Here is a 25,862-nt window from a genome sequence, read left to right as displayed (position 1 = left end):
AAATGAGTATAATAGGTTTAATCATATATGACACTTTTATCCTTTTATTCTACAATCGCCAGAATGTAAGAAAAATTTGGATTTTAATTGAAGTTAAAGCACATTTCTATTTCTGGTGGCTTTTTAACATTTACATACTGAATATATATTTTACTAAAAATAAAACAAATACTTCTAACTCCATAGAGTTTTTAAACCCCTTTTTTGACCAAAAGAAATGAGGGCAAGATGGTGGTTGAGAGTAATTACTCTTAAATAGGGCCTGTGAGGTGGAGGACTTCCCAGTTTACTGTGAAATTACCACATCAGCTGCTACGCAAACACTTCAACTCTGCCAGCTGAGCGAGCTACAGATCCTTAAGGCCTGGCCAGCAGCGGGGGTCCCGGCCCCCGTAGGCAGTTCCCACACCCTTTGCTCTGCCTCCCGACAGAGGGGCGCAGACACAGCAGGATTCTGTCCTCTTGAGTGGCACTGGCTCCAGAGCTTCCCCCACCCTCCTGGCTCCCTGATGCCAACCCAGCTCCCAACCTCAGACGGACCACGGAGACCCCGTGAATTGGTGCCGGAGAAGACTCCCCAGAGGCTGCCTGGAACAAGGGGCCCATTTTACGATGGGGAGACCGAGGCCCAGATGGGCAACCAGGGTGTGAGGCTCAATGCCATGGTCTCATTTGGCCCTTTATACCCCAAATGGAGGCCCGGTGCACAAATTCGTGCACGGGTGGGGTCCCTCGGGGCGGCCTGTGGAGATCGGGCCCCAGCTCGCGCCCCCAGCCTCGCAGCCCCGCTGGCACCCTGTCTTAGCCTGGCACCGCCCCCTCACCTGCTCCACCATTCCGCCTGCGGGGTGATCCATCGGGGCTGGGTCCCCTGCCCAGTTCCCTCAGTGCCTGGGAGCCGGGTGGTGGGTGCTGCCTGCAGGGCAATCGGGCCCCCACTCACACCCACCTTGACTTGGTGCCGCCCGTTCACCTGCTCCACCATCCCACCATGGTCCTCTCCTCAGGGCCCATTGGTCGGCAGCGCCTCCACTGCTGCCCCCTGGTGGTCAGTGCACATCATAGCGAGCAGTCGAACTCCCGGTCCAACGACCACGCAAAGGGAAAATTTGCATATTAGGCTTTTATTAGATAGGATGCCCACAGATATCCCACCTCCGGGGCCCCCGGACCCCCAGTCCCACACCACAGCCCACCCCTGGAGTGGATGGAGCGTGTTGGCGAGGCCCCGCGCCCAGAGGAGAGTGCAGCCTCAGGCGCTGCCACGCCTGCAGCAGTGGGTGCGCTTCTCCCTGGTCTGGGGAGGATGCCGGGCGCCAGGGGGCGTTCAGGCCCAGGTCAAGGCCACCTGTGGGCCTGTGGGTGGACAGCCCTCCCATCATGGCAGCAGGCGCTTGGTGAAAGGGGTGGTGGTGTGAGGACTCAGGGCACCGCCCTGGGCACCCTGGGAGCCTGTGCTCCCCTCCTTCGGTCCGAGGTCGCCCCCCTTCCGCCTCCTGCCACCCACAGACCCCTGAAGCCTCCCTCGGGCCAGAGGCACCCGCAGGAGTGGAGAGAGCAGAGGGCGGGCAGGTGTGTCGCCTCCATCTCCACGGGCTGCCCCTGACAGCTGGGCTCCCCGTGATGGAACTACGGCTGTTCGCTCTTCTCTCCATTTCTCTGTATTTGAGATCTTTTTCTTCAAAGGAAGAACAAAAGGAGGTGGCAAGACTTGCTGGCTTGGGATGGGTGCTGAGAGGAGGGCTGGGAGCCGGCGAGGGCCACGTGGGAGTGTGGGAGTGGAAGCAGCGCTCCCTCCTCTCCCCAGGATGGAGCAGGGTCCTGAGCGGCTGTCAGCCCCGCCCCGCCAGGCCTCGCCAACCCGTCCCCTCCAGCAGCCCCACCAGGTCCGGCCCTTCGCCTCACTCTGCAGGCTCAGACAGGTGACGTGACTGGCTGGAGCTCCCACAGCCAGCCCACGCGCAGCTGGGGTTCAAACCCAGGTCTGGGGCTCTCCTCACGGCACTGTGAGCTGCTGGAGGCAGGTTGTGTTTGCACGGATTCCAGGAGGAGCTGTTTGAGCCTCGGATCCCTGACCTGCAGGACACAGCCTGCTGGTCCAAGTCCAGGGAGGGTGCCAGGCATGTCCAAGTCTGTGTGGATGTGCCTGCTGGGCCCCCCAGTGCCCAACTGTGCCCTGTGTGTGCCTGCTGGGCCCCCCAGTGCCCAACTGTGCCCTGTGTGTGCCTGCTGGGCCCCCCAGTGCCCAACTGTGCCCTGTGTGTGCCTGCTGGGCGGCCCAGTGCCTAACTGTGCCCTGTGTGTGCCTGCTGGCTCCCCAGTGCCCAACTGTGCCCTGTGTGTGCCCTGCTGGGCGCCCCAGTGCCCAACTGTGCCCTGTGTGTGCCTGCTGGGCGGCCCAGTGCCCAACTGTGCCCTGTGTGTGCCTGCTGGCTCCCCAGTGCCCAACTGTGCCCTGTGTGTGCCCTGCTGGGCCCCCCAGTGCCCAACTGTGCCCTGTGTGTGCCCTGCTGGGTGCCCCAGTGCCCAACTGTGCCCTGTGTGTGCCCTGCTGGGTGCCCCAGTGCCCAACTGTGCCCTGTGTGTGCCTGCTGGCTCCCCAGTGCCCAACTGTGCCCTGTGTGTGCCTGTTGGCTCCCCAGTGCCCAACTGTGCCCTGTGTGTGCCCTGCTGGGTGCCCCAGTGCCCAACTGTGCCCTGTGTGTGCCTGCTGGGCGCCCCAGTGCCCAACTGTGCCCTGTGTGACACATGATCCATGGGCATTGGGGCCAGAAATAGAGACGTCGGCCTAGACTTGGCACTTAACATTATGGGATGGTTTGGAGGGGTCAAGGGGAAGAGGAAGGCCACGGTGAGTGGGTGACAGCCTAAGCCAAGGCACAGAAGTGGGTGGGAACCAGCAAGTCAGGGCTCATCCAGCAGCAACTGGGTGCTGTGCTGAGGGCTTACACGGCCTGTCTCATCGCAACCACTGACCACGCCAGGAAACGAGGCTAGAGTGACTGATGGGGTGATTGCTGCAGTCACATGGCTCACATGTGTTGGAGGCGTGACTCAAACCCAGTTCTGGGTGGTACTCATACAATAGAAATTGTAACTGGCAATTAGTAAGAGAGATTTGACTGTAGTTCCTTAAACAGATCAGGGTTTATTTTCACATGAAAGATGGCGGGCGGTAGGGACTAAGGCTGGCAGCGCCACACAATCACCCTCAGCGTGTGGCTTCCATCCTCACGTCACCTCCTGGGCAGATGGCGCTGGAACTGCTCTCTCTCATCTGTTTTACGGCAAAAAGAAGAAGAAAGAAGGAGCAAACGACTTGACTCCCACTTGAGTTGCCCCTTTAAAGAAGGTCTTTGTTAGCCCGACTCAGAGACTTCCAGCTCCAGGTCATGGGCCACCCCCACAGGAGGCCGGGACACACGGTCCCTTTCAGTGGGGCATGTTGCTCCGCAGGGAGGACGGGGGGACGTGTTAGAGGGCCACCAGTGGGAGTGACCGGAGGCCTTGAAAGTCCCTCGGCCACTCTCTTCCCGATGGCTTTGTGGGACACGTGCACAGAATGAGCCCATATGGTCCCGCCACCCCACGTGGGCTCTGCCCGTGGGCTCCTAAGCTCGGTTGCCTGATGTGTTTATAACCTGCTCTCCTGTCTGTTATGCCAGCGGCTCGTGCTCATGGGCACCAGGCCGACTGATGAGCGGCTTAAACTGTGGGGCTGGGGTTGGAGACGCCTGGCTTTGAGCCCTGGCTCCCCCTGTCACTGGTTGCATGACCATGAGCAAATGCAAAATTATTTGTAAATTCCTGTCCCCTCGTCGATAAAATGGGCATCAAATACTTGCTCACATACATTAAGGGCTGATCTTGGGCCGGTCTGCGCTGAGTACTTTACACATGTTACGAGATGGAGCTTTCCCAATGCGCCTTTGAGGTAGGTACTACCATCATTCCTGTTTTATAGGTGAAGCAACTGAGCACAAGGAGGTTAAGCACAGCTGGGGGATGACCATGCTGGGGAATAAGCCTGATCTGACCACAGAGCCCACATTCTGAACACTGCTCAGGTATTGCCTTTGTGAGCCTCAGTTTTACTACCTGTAGAACGGGTGTGCTTGCAGGACTTCCTCGGGCTGACTTGAGGGTCCAGGAAGACACGATGCCTGTGATGGGCTTGGCATGTGTCGGCGATTATTGCCCTGTTCCCAGTCCCTGGGCTTCTCCTGCTGTTTCCCGCGTTTGGCTAAATGCCTGCCTGAGAGCACATCCTCCTTCTGGCTAATTTCAGTCCCGGTCCCTTAGAAATACGGGCTCTATGCGTGAGCCCGAGTGGGTGTTTGCTGCCCACCTGAGAAGACCAGGGCTCGGGGAGCTGTGATAGCCGCTCGGATGGAGGCCCTGTGAGTGCCGTGCTTGTTCTTCAGAACGCGCTGCTCCCACCTCCTGGGGACAGAGCTCAGCGCTGCCAAAGTGACCGAGGGAGACCGGGCCGATGGGCCTCTTGGTCCTAGGAGGCGGGACTTCCTGGCAACAGCCCCAGGAATGAGGACTGAAAGTTGAGACAGACACCAGAGGCCTATTTCCTAATACCTATTTGCTTTGTGCTAACAAAACACAGGTTAGTTTTCAAACCAATGTTCTAAGGCAAGCATGTCCAACTCAAAGGCTAACACAGGCCAAATAGACAAGGTGTAAGTGTATGCGGCCGCAAACAAACAAAAGCTTCAATTTTCCTAGAAACAGGTTTATTTCGATAGAGACATGCTGAATACAAAGGGCTGAAATAAATGAGTCATCGTTAACATAAAATAATAGAACATTTTAATAAAAATTAATATTTTTCTTGAATATGAACTTACCAGACACTGAACAACTGCACAAATTAGTAAGCGTAACACAAATAAACCTATTTTTCTTGTTCTCCGAAAGCAAAATATTTCCTATTGCACACACCAAACAAGTCAGTCTGAGACTAATGACGTGGGGATCAGCTGCTAAAATATTCGCCGCTAGTATCAGTGGAGAGAAATGGTGCGCCTGCGCATAAGACACATAAAGAAAATGAATGCAACACAATTCTAGTAATCAGTCATTAGCGAACGTTGTAGTTCATTATTAATAATTATGTATAACAGGATATTGTAAAAATTAAGTTATGAAATTTTTATTAAAACATTTCTTACATGCCGTTACATTGGCTGGGCCACAAAAATATTCACTGTGGGTCACCTGTGGCCCGTGGGCCGCGAGTTTGAAGTGCTGCTCTAAGGCAGTCATAACCATTTTGTTACCAAATTTTGCAGCTTCTGGTGCCTGTCATGTGACCCAGCTCTGGCCAATCAGTGCTAACGTGGAAGTCTGCTGGGGGCATTTCTGGGAAAGCTTTTGCTCTCCTGATGAAAAAAGACCTGCCTGGCCTGTGCGGCTCAGCAGTTGAGCCTCTACCTATGAACCAGGAGGTCATGGTTCAATCCCTGGTCAGGGCACAGGCCTGGTTTTCGGGCTTGATTCCCACTAGGGGACATATAGGAGGCAGCTGGGATCAATGATTCTCTCTCTCCCTCTTTCTTCCTCTCTGAAATCAATAAAAAAATATCTGTAATAATAAAAGCGTAATATGCTAATTAGATTGGACAGCCGAACGACCTTCTGGACGTCCTTCTGGACGTCCTTCCAGATGACCTTCTGGACGAAGCTGGGGCTGCAAGGGCTGAGGCAGCTGCCGCAGCTCCAAGGGCCGAGCCCCTTGTACCAATTTCGTGCATCAGTTCTCTAGTATCTGTACTAGTAAAAGGGTAATATGCTAATTAGACTGGGAGACCTTCCAGGAGACCTTCCGGACGTTCTTCTGGACAAAGCCATGGTGGTGGGGCCGAGGTACAGGCGGTTAGAGGCCAAGAGGGGAGGACAGTTGTGGGTGATCAGGCTGGTGGGGGGCAGGGCTGGTGGGGGTAAGCAGACCAGCAGGGGGACCAATTGGGGGAAAGCAGGCCATCAGTGAGTGTGGGAAACTGTTTATTGCCTTCACTATCTGATAAGCGTAGACAGAGAACCCCCCCAAGGCTGGGTGCCTTTGAAGCCCTAGCAAAGGTCAGAGCTAGGCGCCACCTCTGTTTGTCCAGACAGTGGTAGCTGAAACTACTCCCCCATTTATTATTATGTAAATCCTTGCTGAAGGGCTAGTCTGCCTGTTGCAGGGGGTCACCTGAATAGGGCTATGGTATGGGTGCATCCCAGATCAATAAAAGCTTGGTGAGGCCTGAGCACGGAGGAAGTCCTTCGGGAATTGCCGCCTGGTCCCCCAATATTGCAAAATTATCTCGTGTCTTTTTCTCTCATTTGTTGTGCGGCTCCTCTTTCAGATACCAAACCCTACTCCACGCAGAACGTGGAGGGAGTCTTACTCAACAAGTGAGGGTCAGTTGGAGGTGATCAGGACAGCGAGGGGGGGCAGTTGGGGGTGATCAGGCTGGCGGGGGGGCATTTGGGGGCAAGCAGGCCAGCGGCGGGGGGCAGTTGGGGGCGAGTAGGTTGGCAGGCAGAGTGGTTAGGGGCAATCAGGCAGGCAGGCAGGTAGGTGAGTGGTTAGGAGCCAGCAGTCCCGGATTGTGAGAGGGATGTCCGACTGCCAGTTTAGGCCTGAACCCTGTAAACCGGCAGTAGGACATTTTTCGAGGGGTCCCAGATTGGAGAGGGTGCAGGCCAGGCTGAGGAACACCCCCTCCCCCATGCACGAATTTCGTGCACCGGGCCACTAGTATATATATTTTTTAAAAAAGGAGACATGAGGAGAAACCAAGATGGCGGCGTAGGTTAATGCCGGAGATTGCTGCCTCGAACAACCAATCAAAAATGTAACTAAGCCGAAACCGGTTTGGCTCAGTGGATAGAGCGTCGGCCTGCGGACTCAGGGGTCCCGGGTTCGATTCCGGTCGGGGGCATGTGCCTTGGTTGCGGGCACATCCCTAGTGGGGGGTGTGCAGGAGGCGGCTGATCGATGTTTCTCTCTCATTGATGTTTCTAACTCTCTATCTCTCTCCCTTCCTCTCTGTGAAAAATCAATAAAATATATATTTAAAAAAAAAAAATGTAACTAAAAGACGGAACGGACCTCATCCAGAACTACAGGAACGCTGGCTGAGTGGAAATTCTACAACTAGGAGGAAAGAGAATATCATACCCAGACTCAGAGGAGGCGCAGTGCTGAAGTGAAATACTCAGGTGCGGAGTGCACGCGGAGCGGGCTGGAGGCACAGGGTGCGGTTGTTGTTTTCAATCCGGAGGGAGTCACAGACTCTGAGCTCCAGATCTGGGCGAGTCTCTAGGGACCCAGACTCAAACGGGAGAAGCGGGACTGTCTGGCTTCGGTCGGAACTCAAAGGCAGCTTTCTCTCCGAGGTTTGCAGCGGTTGTTGGTACTCTGAGAGGCAGAGCCCCTGGGGACGGAACTGAGAGCAGCCATAACTGCTCACTCCGGCCCGCCCTGTAGATCCCCGGGGACCCGCCCCACCCAAGCCCTGCACAGAGGCATTTGCGGGATAGCCTTAGGCAAAGGCTAGATTAGCACCGCCCTAGAGATCCAGCACAGAAGCTCTCCCACTGCAGACACAGCTGATTCTCATAGCCAGTTGGCCTGGAGGTCAAATCACCCCCAGTATTACCAACAACAATCAAGGCTTAACTATAAGACTGCGCACAAAGACCACTAGGGGGTGCACCAAGAAAGCATAAAAAATGCGGAGACAAAAAAACATGACAGAAATGGAGGATATAGAGCTCAAAACCACACTTTTAAGGTCTTTCAATAATTTTCTAGAAACTGCCCATAAACTTAATGAGATCTACAAGAAATCTAATGAGACCCTCGATGTTGTGATAAAGAACCAACTAGAAATTAAGCATACACTGACTGAAATAAAGAATATTATACAGACACCCAACAGCAGACCAGAGGAGCGCAAGAATCAAGTCAAAGATTTGAAAAGCGAAGAAGCAAAAAACACCCAACCAGAAAAGCAAAATGAAAAAAGAATCTGAAAATACGAAGATAGTGTAAGGAGCCTCTGGGACAGCTTCAAGTGTACCAACATCAGAATTATAGGGGTGCCAGAAGATGAGAGAGAGCAAGATATTGAAAACCTATTTGAAGAAATAATGACAGAAAACTTCCCCCACCTGGTGAGAGAAATAGACTTACAGGTCCAGGAAGCGCAGAGAACCCCAAACAAAAGGAATCCAAAGAGGACCACACCAAGACACATCATCATTAAAATGCCAAGAGCAAAAGACAAAGAGAGAATCTTAAAAGCAGCAAGAGAAAGAAACTCAGTTACCTACAAGGGAATACCCATACGACTGTCAGCTGATTTCTCAACAGAAACTTTGCAGGCCAGAAGGGAGTGGCAAGAAATATTCAAAGTGATGAATACCAAGAACCTACAACCAAGATTACTTTATCCAGCAAAGCTATCATTCAGAACTGAAGGTCAGATAAAGAGCTTCACAGATAAGGAAAAGCTAAAGGAGTTCATCACCACCAAACCAGGATTATATGAAATGCTGAAAGGTATCCTTTAAGAAGAGGAAGAAGAAGAAAAAGGTAAAGATACAAATTATGAACAACAAACATGCATCTATCAACAACTGAATCTAAGAATCAAGTGAATAAATAATCTGGTGATCATAATAGAATCAGGGACATAGAAAGGGAATGGACTGACTATTCTTGGGGGGGAAAGGGGTGTGGGAGATGCGGGAAGAGACTGGACAAAAATCGTGCACCTATGGATGAGGACAGTGGGTGGGGAGTGAGGTAGGAGGGTGGGGTGGGAACTGGGAGGAGGGGAGTTATGGGGGGAAAAAAGAGGAACAAATGTAATAATCTGAACAATAAAGATTTAATTAAAAAAAAAAAGAATTCAGCAAACAGGAAAAAAAAAAAAAAAGGAGACATGAGACATGTGAAGCTAGTATGGCCCTTGACCTTTCCCTCACCTTTGGCCTTTCTTGAACCCAAGTGTGATGACTAGAGCTGCGGCAGCCACCTTGTGACCATGAGGCCACAGCATGAGGATAAAGGTCAACTGTTTCAGGGGTGCTGGCCTTGGGGTCTCTGCGCGAGCAGCTGCCTGCCCCTAGTTGTGTTGTGTGGAAGCAGAACCTCCTGTCTACCTGTCTAAGCCTCTGTCGGTTGGATTTTGTCTCTCGCAGGAGACGTGAGGCAGAGGGTGGCTGGGCCATCCGGGAGGGACGCTGCGCCCTCAGAGACACCCACGCATGTCCCTCGGGACGCTGGGCGCCGGGGGCTCTGCTGGACCTCAGCGACACCCAGCAAGTCGGGCCCAGGCCCGCCCCTCAGGGGTCACAGTCCATCAGAAAAGAGGACACGGATTGTGTAACTGGTAAGGACTGTGGCACAACTCAGGGTGCAAAGAATCCCTTTGCTTTTAAAAATTGAAACCCTGATTGAGGGCCCATTTGCCAAGGTTGGCAAAACCTGCAGAAGAGTGTAAGGGGCAGGGGTGGGATTGCTCAGGGTCAGCCGGGCCTCGGGGCTCGGCCAGCTCTGAGAAACCGAACGGGCCTTGTCTCCCACCTTCGGTATTTCTGCTGGCCCAGTCTGGTTTTAGTTAAATAAGATTAACTGCTATAATGAGTAAACCCCAAAATCTCAGGGTGCAACACAATGAAAATTCTTTCTTTTTTTAAGTTATAGTAGCTATCTTTTTAAAAAATATATATTTTTATTGATTTCAGAGAGGAAGAGAGAGGGAGAGAGATAGAAACATCAATGAGAGAGAATCATTGGCAGGCTGCCTTCTGCATGTTCCACACTAGGGATCGAGCTGGCAACCGGGCATGTGTCCTGACCGGGAATCGAACCCTGACCTCCTGGTTCCTAGGTCAATGCTCCATCACTGAGTCATGCCAGCCAAGTGAGTAGTTATCTTTTAAAAATATATTTTTTAAAAAATATATATTTCATTGACTTTTTACAGAGAGGAAGAAAGAGGGAGAGATAGAAACATCAGTGATGAGAAAGAATCATTGATCAGCTGCCTCCTGTAGGCCCCACACTGGGGATCAAGCCCACAACCTGGGCATGTGCCCTGACTGGGAATTGAACAGTGACTTCCTGCTTCATAGGTCAACCCTCAAGCACTGAGCCCGGCCAGTCCAACAAAAATTCACACCTTGTTCAGTCACAGTCTGATGGGGCTTGTGGTGGCCAGTAGCCGGGGTCTGCTTTGTGCAGTCATGCAAGGACCTAGCCCCTTCCGTCGCGTGGCTCTGCCTTACTTCAGGACTTCAGGGTCCTCTGATTCAGTGGAGAGATGGGCAAGATGGGGAAGATGGGGAGGAAGAGGTGGGCCAGTCTTGAATGTGGTGACATCACTTCCTCTCACGTGGCCACACCTCACTTCAAGGGGTCCCGTGGTACCCAGAAAGAGAAAAGGGCATAGATTTTGTGGACACCAGTGGCCTTCAGAGGTGTTGACAGCAGGCTCCCTTCCTCGTCTCTTCACGACCTAGTCCAGCTGCCCTTCCTCGTAGACCAGCTGGCCCATGGCCTCACGGCATAGAAACCTGGACTTGGGTCCCTCCAGGAAGCCCACCTCCCCAGGCAGTGCCCTCCTGCCCTGAAACACACCCTGCGTGTCCACCCGGAGAGGGCGCGCTCAGCCCAGCACTGTGACGTGTGGGGCTGGGTAACGCTTGGGTGTGGGGCATCCTGCACATTGTAGGGTGTTGCGCTGCATCCCTGGCCTCTACCTGCAGCTGTGACAACCAAACATGCTAACGGGCATGGCCCAAGGTCCCGGAGGGCCTGCGTGTGGCAACATCCCCTCTGGATTAGCAGATGCCGGGACTTTATGTAGGAAAGGCCGCCTTCTTGGGGGTCTGAGGTGGGGGTGGGGAGTGGGGCGCTCACGGTGTCCTGGTGTGTCTATAGCAGAAGAAAAGGGAAACAAGATGGCAATTCATTTCCCAGAAAATGACAGTTAAAGTAACAGCTGGATGCGATCAGCATTGTAATGAGGCTCCTGTGGGTCTGGGGGGATCTCAAAGGCAGGACCAAGGGGTCAGCTCTGCACGGAGGGTCAGCACAGAGGCGACACGGCAGCCGGGCCTAAAGGGTGAGCAGCGAGGGTCTGCAGTGGGTTTGCCGAGACAACATTTGATGTGGCCGCAGTGCGTGTGGGTAATGCGTAGCCTCTTCCAGGAGCCCCGCTTCAGGCTGGGTTCGGTCCCCTCCTCTCGGTCCCCCTATCGGACCATTGGACCACTGGGCAGCCTGTAATGGCTCACGTCCCCTCGAGTCCCCGCCTTTTGTCCTCCTGTATCCCAGTCCCTTGCACATAGAAGTACTCAGAAACCTGAGTGAGGGGATCGTACGTGAAGGGACTGATTCGTGGAGGGTCTCCCACGCCAGCTTGGGCAGACTGGACGCGGTCTGGGCACCAGGGAGCCACTGCAGTTCTGAGCGAGGGTGTCACGTGCTGTGGGACAGAGGATGCTTCCGGGAAAGGGTGGGGGCCGGGGACCAGCCGTGCAGATGGTCCAGGTGCGGTCCACCATGAAGCGGACCCATCTGCCACAGAGGGAATGTCTTTGCTGAGGCCCACCCCAACCCTGAACTCTAATCACGATGGCCTCCCCGCCCGTCCTGCGCCTGACCCATCGTTTCTCACATCACATGCTGTTCTCGAGGCACCTGTGGCTGTCGGGCAGGCCCGCTTGGTATCGCACCTCTGCACTGCCGGTCCCTGCAGCTCTCAGGCGCTCTGAACGCTCCACCCGTCCCCCCACGACTCCACTCCTTGAATGGGGAAGTGGGAAATGCCATCTTCTCCTACCTAGCGTCTGCCCCTCCCCGCACTGTTGCTTGACTAGGATTGCTCACCTGACCCACTGCGGCAGGCCTCGCACCCACGCCCTCAGCTGCCCTTCTCGGTTCAGGGTGGAACCAGCTCTGGGGTGTGAACAGAACTGCACTCCAGTGTGAACAAACGATGGGCTTCAGGCCCTTGGAATCTGCCGAGACTTGCTTGGCGCCTCAGCGCCCGGGCACGTGCTGCCACTCGGAGAGCGTGTGGGCCTGCAGCTGGGAGGGCAGTTGTGAAGGCCGAGGCCTAGCGCTGGTTCCTCCTGTTGCTCAGATCCGTGGCCTGCGGGGCTGCCTGCCTTCCTCTCAGTTACCAAGATGGATATTTACCTCCTACAAGGCATCTGCATTGTCACAGACATCTAGCATTCGTTTAGACGCCCCATCTCCTCGCCCTGTGTCCTCCCCGGGGCCTGGGCTGGCTGGGGCTCTCCTAGCCTTCGTCTGGAGATATCTTGACTTTGTCTCCATTTCTGAGGGATAACTCCATGGGTAAGCCCAGCTGCCCTGCATGGTCCATGGATTCCTGTGTCTGCGAGGATATTCCGGGGGTGCCTGGTGGTGCTGAGGGCAGCAGCAGGAGACGCCCTCGCTCTCCGAGCGGAGAGGACAGGGGCCTGGACGCCGGAAAGGCGGAAAGGCGCTGTGGGCCCTGTGGCTGGAGCCCCGAGAAGAGACTGCGGGCGGGGGCCAGAAAGCAGGCGGGAGAGGCAGCCCAGCGGCGCTTGCCATGGTGAGGACCAGGCTGCCCAGGGAGGAAGCTTGAACTGGACTTTGGAGGTGAATGTGATGGAGACGCAGCGAAGGCCGCGGAGAAGGCGGGTTCTGAGAGCTGGTTTCTGAGTGAGTGCTGGCCTCACTGGGTCCCTGTCCTCAGTCCTGGGAGGCAGGGCTGGGTGGTGGGGAAGGCGGCTCGGCTGGCGGCTGGCAGGCAGCCGTGTGACTCCCGGTGGGCGCTCCCTGCCACTGAGTCGGCTCCCTCGAATGAGAAGTCAGAATCGCAGACCTTACCTCACAGGGCGGTAGGAGGCCTGAGGGAAACGCTGAGGCTGCAGGTTTTTAAGAGCTCGAACATCCTGGCTCTCTTTTCTATGGTTAGGGTTTCCTCTTCTATGAGAGTCAGAGAGGGTAAGTCACTTGCCTCAGGCCACACAGCCAAGAAGTGGGGGGAGACTTTAAGTCTCACTGGTTGACTTGATTTCCTATCCACAGATCCGATCACCCTCCCCATTTCATAGACAGGGTCACTGAGAAGTGTTTTGTCCGTGGAATCCCCAAATTTGGGAATGATGGAACTCTTCATTCATTCATTCATTCATTCATTCATTCATTCTTGAGCACCTGCTTTGTGCCAGGCAGCCAGGCACAACCCAGGTGCCAGGGAAAGAGTCATGTATAAACAGATAAAATCTCTGCCCTCATGCAGCTCCATTCTCTGGGGAGACAGACACTATACATAAGTGAGCTTAAAAAAGCTGTTAGATGGCAACAAAGGCTGTAGAGCAGCGGTTCTCAACCTGTGGGTCGCGACCCCTTTGGGGGTCAAACGACCCTTTCACAGGGGTCGCCTAAGACCTTCGGAAAACACATATATAATTACATATTGTTTTTGTGATTCATCACTATGCTTTAATTATGTTCAATTTGTAACAATGAAAAGACATCCTGCATGTCAGATATTTACATGATGATTCATAACAGTAGCAAAATGACAGTGATGAAGCAGCAACGAAAATAATTTTATGGTTGGGGGTCACCACAACATGAGGAACTGTATTAAAGGGTCTCGGCATTAGGAAGGTTGAGAACCACTGCTGTAGAGAGAAGTCAAGTTGGGCAGCGGATGGATCATAGGGGAATCCGACATCTCAGCACAATGGGAAGGTGATTCTTTTTAAAAATATAGATTGTTATTGATTTCAGAAAGAGGAAGGAAGAGAGAGAAAGATGGAAACATCAATGATGAGAGAGAGTCATCAATTAGCTGCCTCCTGCATTCCCCCTGACCAGGAATCAAACCATGACCTCCTGGTTCACAGGTTGACGCTCAATCACTGAGCCACATCAGCCAGGCTTTGCTTCTAATTCTTTTTGGTTTTTTCCCCAATATATTTTTATTGATTTCAGAGAGGAAAGGAGAGGGAGAGAGAGAAACATCAATGGGAGAACCACTGATTACTGACCCTCCTGATGCTGTGGCTTTGGTTGGCTTGGGGAGGCTGTCTGGAGAGCAGCTCTGACTCCCCATCCTGGCTCCTCACCCCAGGTCCTTCTGGGACTTGGCAGGACCCCTGAGCTGCTGCTACCTGCCTCCCTCTGTTACCAAGATTAATATCTTAACCCCTACAAGACATTTGTGCTGTCACGGATGTCCTGGAGAGAGTCCTCACCCACACCTGTGGGGGGAGTGGATTTCTTGTGTTAACGTAAAAAACCATTGAAACCTGTAAAGAACTTTTGAGTTTATTTGAGCCAAACTGTCGACAATTGCTGGGAAGCAGAACCTCAATGGGTTGAGATAATGCTCCGGAGAATGGCGGGTTACATCTGTATTTATACTTTGCAATCAAAGGAGGGACTTAGGTAGGTTACATGAAATCCATTGGTGATAGACTAGAGAGGCGGGAGGAAGCAAAGCAGGGAAACCTCTGGGATTGGATACAAAGTAAAATGATAGACACATACTTAGGTGGGTGCAGGATCAATTAACATAACAATGAAGGAATTTGTGGTCTCTGTCCTGGAACCCAGGCACATTAGGTTGTGCCCCAAGGGGTCCAGAGAAAGAAGTTACACGTTACCCAGACATTTCAAGGGTATGTAATCATAGATGCAAAAAGACAGACATGCTCAGTTAAGGTAAAGGCTGACCTTTTCAGGGAAGATTCCGGCCTAGGACGTAACTGCCCACCATCACTGCTTTTAGTTAAAGTTTAACTTCAGACCATCCTCTGTGGTGACTTTAGGTCTGAGTTTGCAAGACCGCCACGCGGGCCTCCCCTGAGCTGTCAGGTCAGCACGTGGCCCCTTTCGTCCACAGTTGCAACATCCCGATAAGAGGAATTTTCTGAGACTCGCACGCGAGGACACGGCACTGTGGGAAGCGTTATTTCTGTGGCATTAAACCCGTTTCCAAGGTCTCATCTCCCTCAGCCCCGCGAGGAAGCAGTGTAGCCGGGGCTCAGCAGAGCTGGAGCCAGAGCCAGGGCCCAGAGGTTCCCTTCCACGTGGAAGCCGAGTCCAGTCCAGCCTCGGGCTGGCTTGGCCTATGTGTTCCCAGTTGTCCGTTAGTCCTCTGTGTGTGGGTCCACATGACCGTGCGCCACACAGGCAAGTGCAAGAGAACCAAGAGCCAAGAGCACTCAGAGCAACAAGAGCAGCTCGGCTGCAGCGGCCGGCACACTCACCGGTCAGCACAGCCAAATGTCAACAGGACGACGATTGGAATTTCTTCTGAGAGCCAAATTTTTTAAACTATACAGGCAGGTGCATTGTTATTAACTTAATTAGGGTCCTCCGAAGGCTTAGGAAGAGCCACACTCAAGGGCCAAAGAGCCGCATGTGGCTCGTGAGCCGTAGTTTGCCGACCACTGAGCTAGAGCAACAAGAGAGGGGACTCTTGTTCAGGGGATTAGGCATCCCCAAATCTTGTGGGCTTGCTGTGGCTACGCCGGTTCTGGCCAAAGACCTGTTCCCGGGTGTGACTGACAGGCACCTTCTCTAGTCACCCCAACTTCACCGCCCATGTGTCCCTCTCCCCTTTGGTCCCCTGAGGAGTGTGAAGTTGCAGCTTCCTGGGGAAGCTGCCAGATTGAAAAGGGAAATGGGGGCGGGGGCGGGGGAGGGGGCCTTGCAACCTAGCTCAGTGTCTGGTTGAAACTGTGGTCTTCCTTCCCCACTCTGACTGGCTTGGGCGGAGCCGCAGAGCCTAACCCCAGGGCCCCCCCCCACAGCTGACTAGGGCGGAGCTGCGGGGGCCCTCAGGGGCCGTCATGGGAGGAGACATATAGGTCAGAACCTCCCCACGAGTTCAGTTCAGGCTTTGGATCCGGAATCCCCTGGACCAGCAGATCTGCGAAATAAAGGTTAAACTTCCCTCCTCAGAGCTGGCTGGCCGTTCTCCCGTGCATTCTGCCACAACAAGATGACACGCCCATGTCTCGGTCCCCCCTTCGCTCCTTTCCTGTTATTAATAACTAGCTAATTACACAGTCACTGTCACCCGGCTCTCCTGGGCCCCTTGCTGGGCTGATCCTTCAGCCCAGTGTGCCCAGGAGTGTCATGCATGCAAACGCAGTTACACAGGAAGGAAGGCAGACACGGAGAAAACTGTGTACTGAGCACTTTCGTGCGCATCATTACCTCTACTCCTCACCATGGCTGTGCTCAAGATATTATTACACCTATTTTATGAACAGAAAATAGATTCAGAGTCGGGAAAGGTTTAAGTTCTATTCAAAGCCACCCAATAAGCTAATGTTAATTTTAGTAATAAAAGCCCATTTTAGTGATTGCTGGGAGCCATGCAGCCAGATCCAGTGCCAAGAAGGGGAGGAGGAAAGCTATGAAGAAATAGCTGTTAGTTTTGATCCCCTCATAGCAAGGGTCAAAGTCCTGGCCAGAGAGGCCATCTGCAGATGTCTGCCTCAGAGCGACTGTGAGTTGAGATCAATTGCCTTCCATATCTGAAGATTTATCAAGGGGCAAAGAGAGATAACTTTGAAGGTGTTAATGTAAAAAAAAAAAAAAAAAATTCAAACCTGTAAATAATTTTTGTGTTTATTTGAGCCAAACTGTCGACAGTTGCCAGGAAGCAGAACCTCAACGTATTGAGATGGTGCTCCAGAGAATGGTGGTTCTTCACCCTGTTTAATACTTGACCATCCGAGGAGGAGACGAAGGTGGGTCACATGAAATCCACTGGTGACAGGTTAGGGAGGCGGGAGAAAGCAAAGCAGAGAGAGTGGGGGGGGTGAGGAGGAGGGGAACCTCTAGGTTGGATAAAAAGTAAAATGATCGACACATGCTTTTAACAGTGAAGGACCCTGTGGTCTCTGTCCTGGCGCCCAGGGCATTTGGCTGTGCCCTGAGGGGTCTGGAAAAAGGGAAGTTACAAGTTACCCAGACATTTCAAGGATATGTTATCAGAGATGCAGACGGACAGCAGGCTCAGTTAAGCTAAAGGTTGGCCTTGTCAGGGAAGATACCCGCCTAGAACACGACGACCCACCACGCTGCTTTTAGGTGAAGTTTTGATTTCAGACATCCTTTGTGGTGACTTGAGGTCTTTACGTTTGCAAGACCGCCACGCAGGCCTTCCCCGAGCTGGTCGGGTCAGCATGTGGCCCTTTGGTCCACAGGGCAGGAGCTTCCGTTTGTTGAAGCTTCGGGGGCTGTGCCATGAATAAACGTGGAGCAGGGCGCCTTGGAGGGGCGAGCCTTCCGCCGCCTGAGGTGTGTGAGCCAGGGACTTCCCTATTTGCCAGGGGTGCCCCCAACGGAACAGTCCAGGCACAGGCTGGCCTGGATGGTTTCCCCACAAGCTCTCAGGCCAGGCAAAGGCTTCTCCGGAACTCTCTTCAGCAGGAGGCTTTTGATCCGAACAATCCGTCGCACGTGGAGCTGCAGGCTGGCTTCCACACGTCTGGGTGTTTCCTTTTCAGACAGAGCCAGGGCACAGGCTGAGGTGGAGTGGGTTCCTCCGGTTGCATCAGCTCTGGTGTGACCTCTGATGTTTACCTTCTTTGTTCTCAGATCAGCGAAACACACAAAAACTCATTTCCTGGCTTAAAAAACAACAGGGGTGGCCAGGTAGGTGAGGGGAAAACGGGCTTCTGTGAAGTAGCCGTGCCGGGGGAGGGCAACGCTCCCTAAGAGCCCTCCCCTTGGGGGCTCCTCAGAATGGGCTCTGGTTGCCGCAGGGTGGTCGGCAGGCCGCCAGCCCCGGCACCTGTTGCAAAGTCCCAGGGCTGTGAGCGCAGCCCTCAAGCTGCACAGCCTGGTGGTGAAGGTGGGCCCGTCTGCCGGGCAGTCGCACAGGGGCGTGGCCTGCTCGGGGCGGGTGGGTGCCTGGGGGGGGGCAGCCTCCATCAGGAAGCGGCTGTCTGGGCCCGACCCCCCAGGGACTGGTGACTGGGCAAACGGTGGGAGTCTCTCGTCTTTCCGCACGTACACGGTAACGCCCGGTGCACAGGCGGCTCTCCTGGGGCCCGCCGTCCAGAATCACTTCCTCGGCTCTTCCCTCCGCCCGCGTCTGGACTCCGGAAGTGCCCCTTCCCCCGGCCGGTCCGCCTCCACCGCGCCTCGCTGCGGCATCTGTCCCCGGTACCCTTAGCCCGCTTTTCCACGAGGACTTGTCCAAGTTACGATCCTCGCTCATGTTTTGTCTCCTATTTCCGTGAGGAGCCAGCGTGGGCGTGAACTTTGTGTTGTTGGCCAGTGGGTGAGAGAATGCGTGGAGGAACGGAGTGGAGGAGTCTCTGGCGGGGACGAAGGGCATGGAGGCCGCGGGGGCGGAGGCCCGTGGGCCGAGCAGTAGCCTGGGCCGCCGGCTTCGGGGCTGCGCCGCCTGCACCGCCTCTGGGCAAACGCAGATCTCAGAAGGGGGCGGGGGCCGGGCCTGGGCCAGGGCCAAGGCCGCGGGGGCGGCGCGGGAAGCTACTTATACCTGCGACCCGCCGCCGCTGGCCTCTGGCCTCGCCGCCGCCAGCCCAGGACGGGAGCCCAGGTAGGCGGGCGGGCCGGGAGCGGGAGCCGGGGGCCGAGGGGGCGAGACGGGAGGCCGAACCCCCGCGGACACGGCCGCGATTCCGCCTCGGAAGCGGCGGTCCCTGCAGCGTACAATCCTGGGACTTGTAGTTCTCGTTTCCCGAGAGGCCGGCTCGCGAGCTCCAGGAAAGTAGCGCGTCGCGGGGACGAGAAACTACATTTCCCAGGGACCCCGGAGAGGTTGGGGTCACCGGGAAAGCGCCCGGCAGGCGGCGCTTCCAGGGCGCAATGGGGCCGGTCCTGGGGCAGGTGGTGGCGAGGTCCCGAGCGGTCCCTCTAGAGGCGTCCCCCGGGGAGAGGATCGGGGGCCGGGAGCAGAGCCCATGAGCAGCTCGGTGGCGGGGCCCGACTGCTGCGGAGGCCTGGGCAACATCGACTTCGGGCAGGTACTGTCCGGGAGGCCAGCGGGGAACCGGAGCGGGACCGGGCCGACCGAGCCCGCGACCCACGGGCACCGCCTCCGACGCTTGGTGGGCGGGCCCACCGTCACCAGGCAACGGGGGCGTGGCGTGGCGGGCGAGGGCGGGTGTGCGTGTGGGAGGAGGGGCTCCTGGGTCGCGCGTGTGCCCGAGCGCCCCGGCCGCGTGGCCGGGTCTGTGGTCTGGGTGAGGGGGGAGCCTCTGAGGTTGAGTCAGAGTGAGCGTGAGCGTGAGCGTGAAGGAGGCCTGTGCGGGGGCGGGGGTGGGCATGCGGGCACCGGGCGGCGCGGGGCTGCGGGCCGGGAGGGCCGCGCTGGCCCCTGGGGTGGCGGCCGGTGTCCGACTCTCGCTGGGCGGCGTCCTTTGCAGCCGCGGCGAGAGCGCGCCTTCCAGGGCGTCTCCCTAGGCTCCCGGTCCCGTGGCTTTTCCTCTGCCCTGCGTCCTCCCTCCTGTCAAAGCTGCCGCTGAGATTTTCCCTTCCCTCCCCTCTCCGTCCACCGCTCTCCACGCGCCACCGGGCCCCTCTGCCTGCGGCGCCTTAGCTCACTCACGCCCTTCGCCCTCCGCGCAGACCGCGCGTCTTCACTGGGAGCCTGGTGCTGGGGGACCCTGCTCGCACCGCCTTCGTCCTAGCGAGGGAGACAGTAAACCTGGAAACAGACCATTTCCTGAAGGAGAAAACGGGTCCGTGCCTCAGGGGAGGAGGGTTGCGCCCCAGGAGCTGGCGTCCTGCCGGCGGAGGTGCTGTTGGTGGAGGGCCGGCGGAGGCGGGGGCTGGCCCCGGCGCAGAGACGGGGCGGCCGTGCAGCGGGTGCTGGGGGGCAGCAGAGGGCGGTGCCTGTTGTTTTGTTGAGTAAACTCTTCCCTAAGAGTAACGTGCAGCTCAAGGAGTCCCAGTTCGATTCCCAGGGTCGGGCCTGCAGGAGGCTGCCAGTCAGTGATCCTCATCACTGATGTTTCTATCTCTGTCTCCCTCTCCCTTCCTCCCAGAAATCCGTACAATATATTTTTTAAGAAAGGAATAGCCCTAGCCGGTTTGGCTCAGTGGATAGAACTTGGCCTGCAGACTGAAGGGTCCCGGGTTCGATTCCGGTCAGGGGCATGTACCTGGGTTGCAGGCACGTCCCCAGTAGAGGGTGTGCAGGAAGCAGCTGATCAGTGTTTCTCTCGCATCGACGTTTCTAACTATCCCTCTCCCTTCCTCTCTTTAAAAAATCAATAAAATATATTAAAAAAAGGGAGAAAGGAATAGCATACAGTTGGGTGGATGATAGGCCACGTGGGTACAGCTAGGCAGTCACGGCGTGAACACCCGTGGAAGGAGCAACCAGATCACGGGCATCGCCAACCAGGGAGCCGCCCGCGGAGGATGCGCCCACAGATGGAATTCTTAGAATCTTACTTTGTAAATGGCCTTTGAGCGTCTTCGGACGCAGTGGTCAGTGGTCAGTGGTGGGCCTGGGATCCATGCTTCCTGCCACAGCACATCTCAGCTGGAAGGGCCCTCGGAGCGCCGGAGAGGGACCTCAGCATTGCCTGGCCCCGGATGGTGGCCCACCACCAACTGCAGGCGGGGAGCTTCGAGCCATAGGGCAGAATGGGGGGCGGGGGGCAGGGAGGCCCGGGGGAGGGCCAGGGTCCTGTCCTCGGGTGTCTGAGTGAAGCCTCTTTTCTAGACTTAGAAGCAGGAGGTGGCCCTGGCCAGTGGGCTCAGTGGGTAGAGCATCAGCCTGCACGTCCAAGGGTCATGAGTTCAATTCCCAGTCAAGGGTGTGTACCTGGGTTGCAGGTTGGATCCCCGGCCTGATTGGGGTGCATGTGGGAGGCAACTAATTGTCTTTCCTCCACTCCTGCCTCCCTCCCACCTGTCTCTCCCACTCTCTCTAAAAATCAATGGAAAAATATCCTTCAATGAGGATTAACAAAATACATACACACACATACATTAAAAAAGAGCCGGAAGTGAGGGTCAGCCCTGGGCAGGCCTTTTCCCCAGAGCCGGTGGGTCTGTGCAGCTGGCCGGAACTGGGCCCAGCCACAGTGACCCTCTTTGACTGATGTTCAATTTTTTTCACTCCTGCCCTTATTGTACAGTTAAGCTTCCTGTTGCCAAGGGATTTTCCTTCAAAAAAATAAACAACAACATGTAACATGTATTTTATGTGGTAGCTCTCCTCCCTCCTCCATCAAAATCTCTGGTTTTAAAAGCTGCCGGTCCCTGGCCCGAGGGAGCTTTCAAGGCTCCTCCTCGCCCAGGGCCGCGGCTGCAGGGTCGGAGCGCTAGAAGGGGCTGTCTAGAAGGAATACGTGCCATATTTCTAATGTAAACTTCTCTAGTAGCCGCATTTTAACAAGTAAAAAGAAATTGATGAGATTCCTTTTAAAAAAATACATGAATATCACAGCAGCTTTATTCATAATAGCCCCAAACTGGAAACAACCAAAATGTCCTTCCATGGATTATTAAACAAAAATATGGTACATCCCCCTGGCCAGTGTGGCTCAGTAGTTGAGCATCGACCTTTGAACGAGGAGGTCACAGTTCGATTCCCAGTCAGGGCATATGCCTGGGTTGTGGGCTCAGTCCCCTGTGGGGGTGTGCAGGAGGCAGCCAATCAATGATTCTCATCATCGATGTTTCTATTTTTCCCCCTCCCTCTCAAGTCAATAAAAAAAAATTTTTTTAAAGTATGGTACATTCCATACTATGAAATACTATGCAGCAATAAGAAGGAACAAACTGCCCTGGCCGGCTTGGCTCAGTGGATAGAGAGTCGGCCTGTGGACTGAAGGGCCCCAGGTTCGATTCCGGTCAAGGGCACATGCCTGGGTTGCAGGCTCGATCCCCAGTGGTGGATGTGCAGGAGGCAGCCAATCATTTATTCTCTCTCATCACTGATGTTTCTATCTCTTTCCCTCTCCCTTCCTCTCTGAAATCAATAAAGAAATATATATTTTTTTTTAAAAAAGGAACAAACTATCAATACATCTTGCATGAATCTCAACATAATTACAGATTAAAAAACATTTTTTTAAAATTGATTTCAGAGAGAAAGGGAGAGAGAAGCATCAGTGATGAGAGAGAATCATTGACTGGCTGCCTCCTACACGCCTCCTACTGGGGATTGAGCCCGCAACCTGAGCATGTGCCCTTGACTGGAATTGAACTCGGGACCCTTCAGTCCACAAACTGATGCCCTATTCACTGAGTAAACTGGCCAGGGCATAATTACAGATTTAAAAAAGACAGAATACAAACTTTCAACAAATGGTGCTGGGGAAACAGAATATATGCAAAATAATGAAGTTGAACCTTCACCTTACAACATAAAAACATTAACTCAAAATGCCCGGCCTGTGTGACTCAGTGGTTGAGCCTCAACCCATGAACAGAAGGTCATGGTTCGATTCCGGTCAGGTAACATGCCAGGGTTACAGGCTCGGTCCCCAGTATGGGGCATGCAGGAGGCAGCCGATCAATGATTCTCATCATTGATGTTTCTATCTCTCCCTTTTCCTTCCTTTCTGAAATCAATAAAAACATTAAAAAATGAATAGAAAACCTAAACATAACAACTAAAAATATAAAACTCTTAAAACAGGGAGAATGCTTCATGACACTGGATTTGGCAATGATTTCTTTGATGTTGAACAAAAATAAAATTAGATAAATCAGACTATATCAAAATCAAAAACATCTCTGCATTAAGGGACACAACAGAGTGAGAAGGCAACCTACAGAATGGAAGAACATGTTTGTATGTCACATCTCATGGAAGGTTAATATTCAGGGACATATAAAGAACTCCTAGTCCTGGCTGGTTGGTTGAAGCGTCACCCCATACACTGAAAGGTCATGTTCAATTCCTGATCAGGGGACATACCCAGGTTGCAAGTTAGATCCCCAGTATAGGCAGGTATCGGAGACGACCGATCAATGTTTCTCTCTTACATCAATGTTTCTTTCAACAACAAAAAACCAAATTCAAAAATGGGCAAAGGACTTGAATAGACACCTCTTGAAAGACATACAAATGGCCACCAAAGACATGAGAAGATGCGCAGCATCACTAATCATTAGGGAAACAGATCAAACCCCGTGAACCTGGCCAGCGTGGTTGAGCATCAACCTATAAACCAAGACGTCTCGGTTTGATCTCTGGTCAGGGTGCACGCCCAGTTTGTGGGCTTGATCCCCAATGTGGGGCATGCAGAAGGCAGTCGATCAATGATTCTCTCGATGAAATTACATTTTATTTGACCTGGGATGTAAAAAATATGACTATCATGTAGCACTGTAAGTGCTCAGTAACCACATGTGGCCAGTGGCTGTTGGGGACAGTGCCCGTAACCAGCTCTCTTCTGGGCTTGTTCCAGTGGGTGCACAGTCTTGGCACCTGCAGGGTTGTGGCGTGTACCTGCTGTAGCCTCATGGACCAAGGCTCCCTTTCCCTCCCCACCCTGGGATTGCAGAGCCTTGCTTCTCCGCTTGGCAGCAGCGTGCAGCAAGCTGACTGGTGGGCAGAGGGGAGCAGGGACTGCCAACCTGCTGTCCTTAGGCAAGAGCACCCCCAGGATCAGAAGATGTCTCCAGTGGGGCCTAGGGGTGCTGGCTTCTTGCAGGGCCCCGGCGGGCTGGGCATAGTCGCGGTGGACCCTTTATGCCCATGCGTCGGGTCCCTTTTCCCTGTGAGCTCCCCTGCTCCCGAGAGCAGATGGTGGTGCCGCTCGGTGTAGGTGTCCCGAGGTGCACTTCAGTTTCCTGATCTGTAAAATGGGGATAGTAATGGGACTCCGGCGAGGACCACAGTGGGATCAGGATGCAGAGGAGCTTTATACGGCGCCGCCGAGGCAGTCTTCAGAAGGCAGAGCCCCTGGGTTCAGGGCGCGGAGGCTGCTTGTGACTGGGGGCTGAGGAAAGCACCAGCGGCGGGTTCGGAACATGTTGATTGTCTTTTGGTGCCAGATGCCTGCCTGCGATACAAGTGCTTTTAAAAACCTTTTGTTGTCATCACTTTACTAGTAGAGTAAGTGCCAGGCCTTTTCAGTGGGAGACTTGATTTGCGAGGCGCTCAGGACGTGGTTTGTGTCTTAAGTATTCTTTGGATCAGAGTCAAAGCAGCCAGCTGGGGCTCCTTGGCCTGATCTTGGGGAGTCACTTCCACTGAGGGGGCCTGCTTCTTCTGCCTCCATGGAGTCGACCCGGCTTTTCCTCGCTCTTCTGCTGAGATGGGGAATTACATCGATGTTCTGATGGTCAGACCAGCTCTGCATTCCCGGGGTGACTCCCACTTGGTCCTGACACGCTGTCCTGTGTGTGTCCTGCTGGCTTTGGTGGGTATGTTCATGAGAAATATGGTTTGAAGTTTTCTTTTTCTTTTTTTTAAATATATTTTTACCGATTTCATAGAGGAAGGGAGAGGGAGAGAGAAAGAGAAATAGAAACATCAATGATGAGAGAATCATCAATCAGCTGCCTCTTGCACATCCCCTACTGGGGATTGAGCCCACAACCTGGGCATGTGCCCTTGACCGGAATCGAGCCTGGGACCCTTCAGTCCACAGGCTGACGCTCTATCCACTGAGCCAAACCGGCCAGTGCTTGAAGTTTTCTTGTAGTGTCTTCGTCTGGCTTCCGTATGAAGGTAATGCTGGCCTCTTCATGTAAGAGGGGCGGTTCCGTTCCGTATTCCTTCCTTAAGTGTTAGGTAGGGTTCGTCCAGTGAAACCTGCAGGGTCTGGAACTTTCCTTTTTGGAAGGTTTCAAACTGTGAGTTCAATTCCTTTCATAGACGTGGGGCTGTGTCTTCTGGAATGGATGTCGGTGGCTGTGTCTTCCAGGATTGGCCGTTTCACCCGAGTTGTTGGATTGTGGTGTGAGCGTGTTCTCGGTGTCCCTGTTACCCTGCGATGTTGCGAGGTCTGTGGGAGGCTCCACTTCCATTCCTGGTGTTGGTCATTTGGGCCTTTTCACCCTTGGTCAGTATGGCTAGAGGTTTATTGATTTTAGTTTTTCCCAAAGAACAAGTTTTGGGTTTGATTCCCCCCACCTCTATTTTTCAGTTTTCAATTTGATAGATTTGGGGTCTTTTACTTTTTCTTTCTGCTTCCTTTGAGTTTAATTTACTCCTCTACCTCTAACTTTTTAAGGATAAAGCTTATGTTGCTGACTTGAGACTTTTTTATTAATATCCTAAATAATAAAAGGCTAATATGCAAATTGACCAAATGGCAGAACGACCAGTCGCTATGACATGCACTCACCATGGGGGCAGACGCTCAACGAGGAGCTGCCCCCTGGTGGCCAGTGCATTCCCACAGGGGGAGTGCCGCTCAGCCAGAAGCCCTGAGCCGGGCTCACAGCTGGCGAGTGCAGCAGTGGTGGGGGGGGGCCTCTAAGGATGTCCCACTGCCGGCTTAGGCCTACTCCCCGCCTAAGCTGTCAGTCGGACATCCCCGAGGGCTCCCGGACTGTGAGAGGGCTGGGCTGGGCTGAGGGACGCCCCCCCCCCCCAGTGTATAAATTTCGTGCACCGGGCCTCTAGTAAGTTATAAATTTCCATCTTAACCCTGTATCCCACAATTTCTGATATGTTGTGTTTTTGTTCAGTTCAAAACATCTTAAATTTCCCCTTAACCCATGGATTATTATACTTTAACAAGTATCTTTCTGTTATTGATTTCTAGTGTAATTCTGTTACAGTTTAATAACATACTTTTATGCTTTCTTATTCTTTTAAGTTTAATATCTGCCGTATGGCCCAGAATGCGTGCTCGGTACGTGTTTC

General features: G+C 53.9%; 1 protein-coding gene across 5 annotated transcripts in view; it reads left to right on the top strand.

Annotated features, from left to right (window-relative positions):
• Positions 1 to 18,019: 18,019 nt before the first annotated feature.
• Positions 18,020 to 25,862, top strand: part of PEMT (phosphatidylethanolamine N-methyltransferase) — a 57,867-nt gene continuing 50,024 nt past the window's right edge. For 2 of the 5 annotated variants that reach the window (XM_059668358.1, XM_059668362.1), the window contains exon 1: positions 18,859 to 19,041. In XM_059668358.1, coding sequence (XP_059524341.1) covers positions 18,979 to 19,041 — 63 coding nt within the window. In that variant the 5' untranslated portion in view covers positions 18,859 to 18,978. Of the gene's footprint in view, positions 18,212 to 18,305; positions 18,330 to 18,385; positions 18,615 to 18,858; positions 19,042 to 25,862 lie in introns of those variants that run through there. The other 3 variants (XM_059668360.1, XM_059668361.1, XM_059668359.1) reach the window with 3 other exon arrangements.

This window comes from Myotis daubentonii, chromosome 16 (assembly GCF_963259705.1).
Source record: "Myotis daubentonii chromosome 16, mMyoDau2.1, whole genome shotgun sequence".
NCBI lineage: Eukaryota > Metazoa > Chordata > Mammalia > Chiroptera > Vespertilionidae > Myotis > Myotis daubentonii.
Note: the sequence above shows the minus strand (reverse complement) of the source record. Positions and strands in the feature narration are given on the sequence as shown.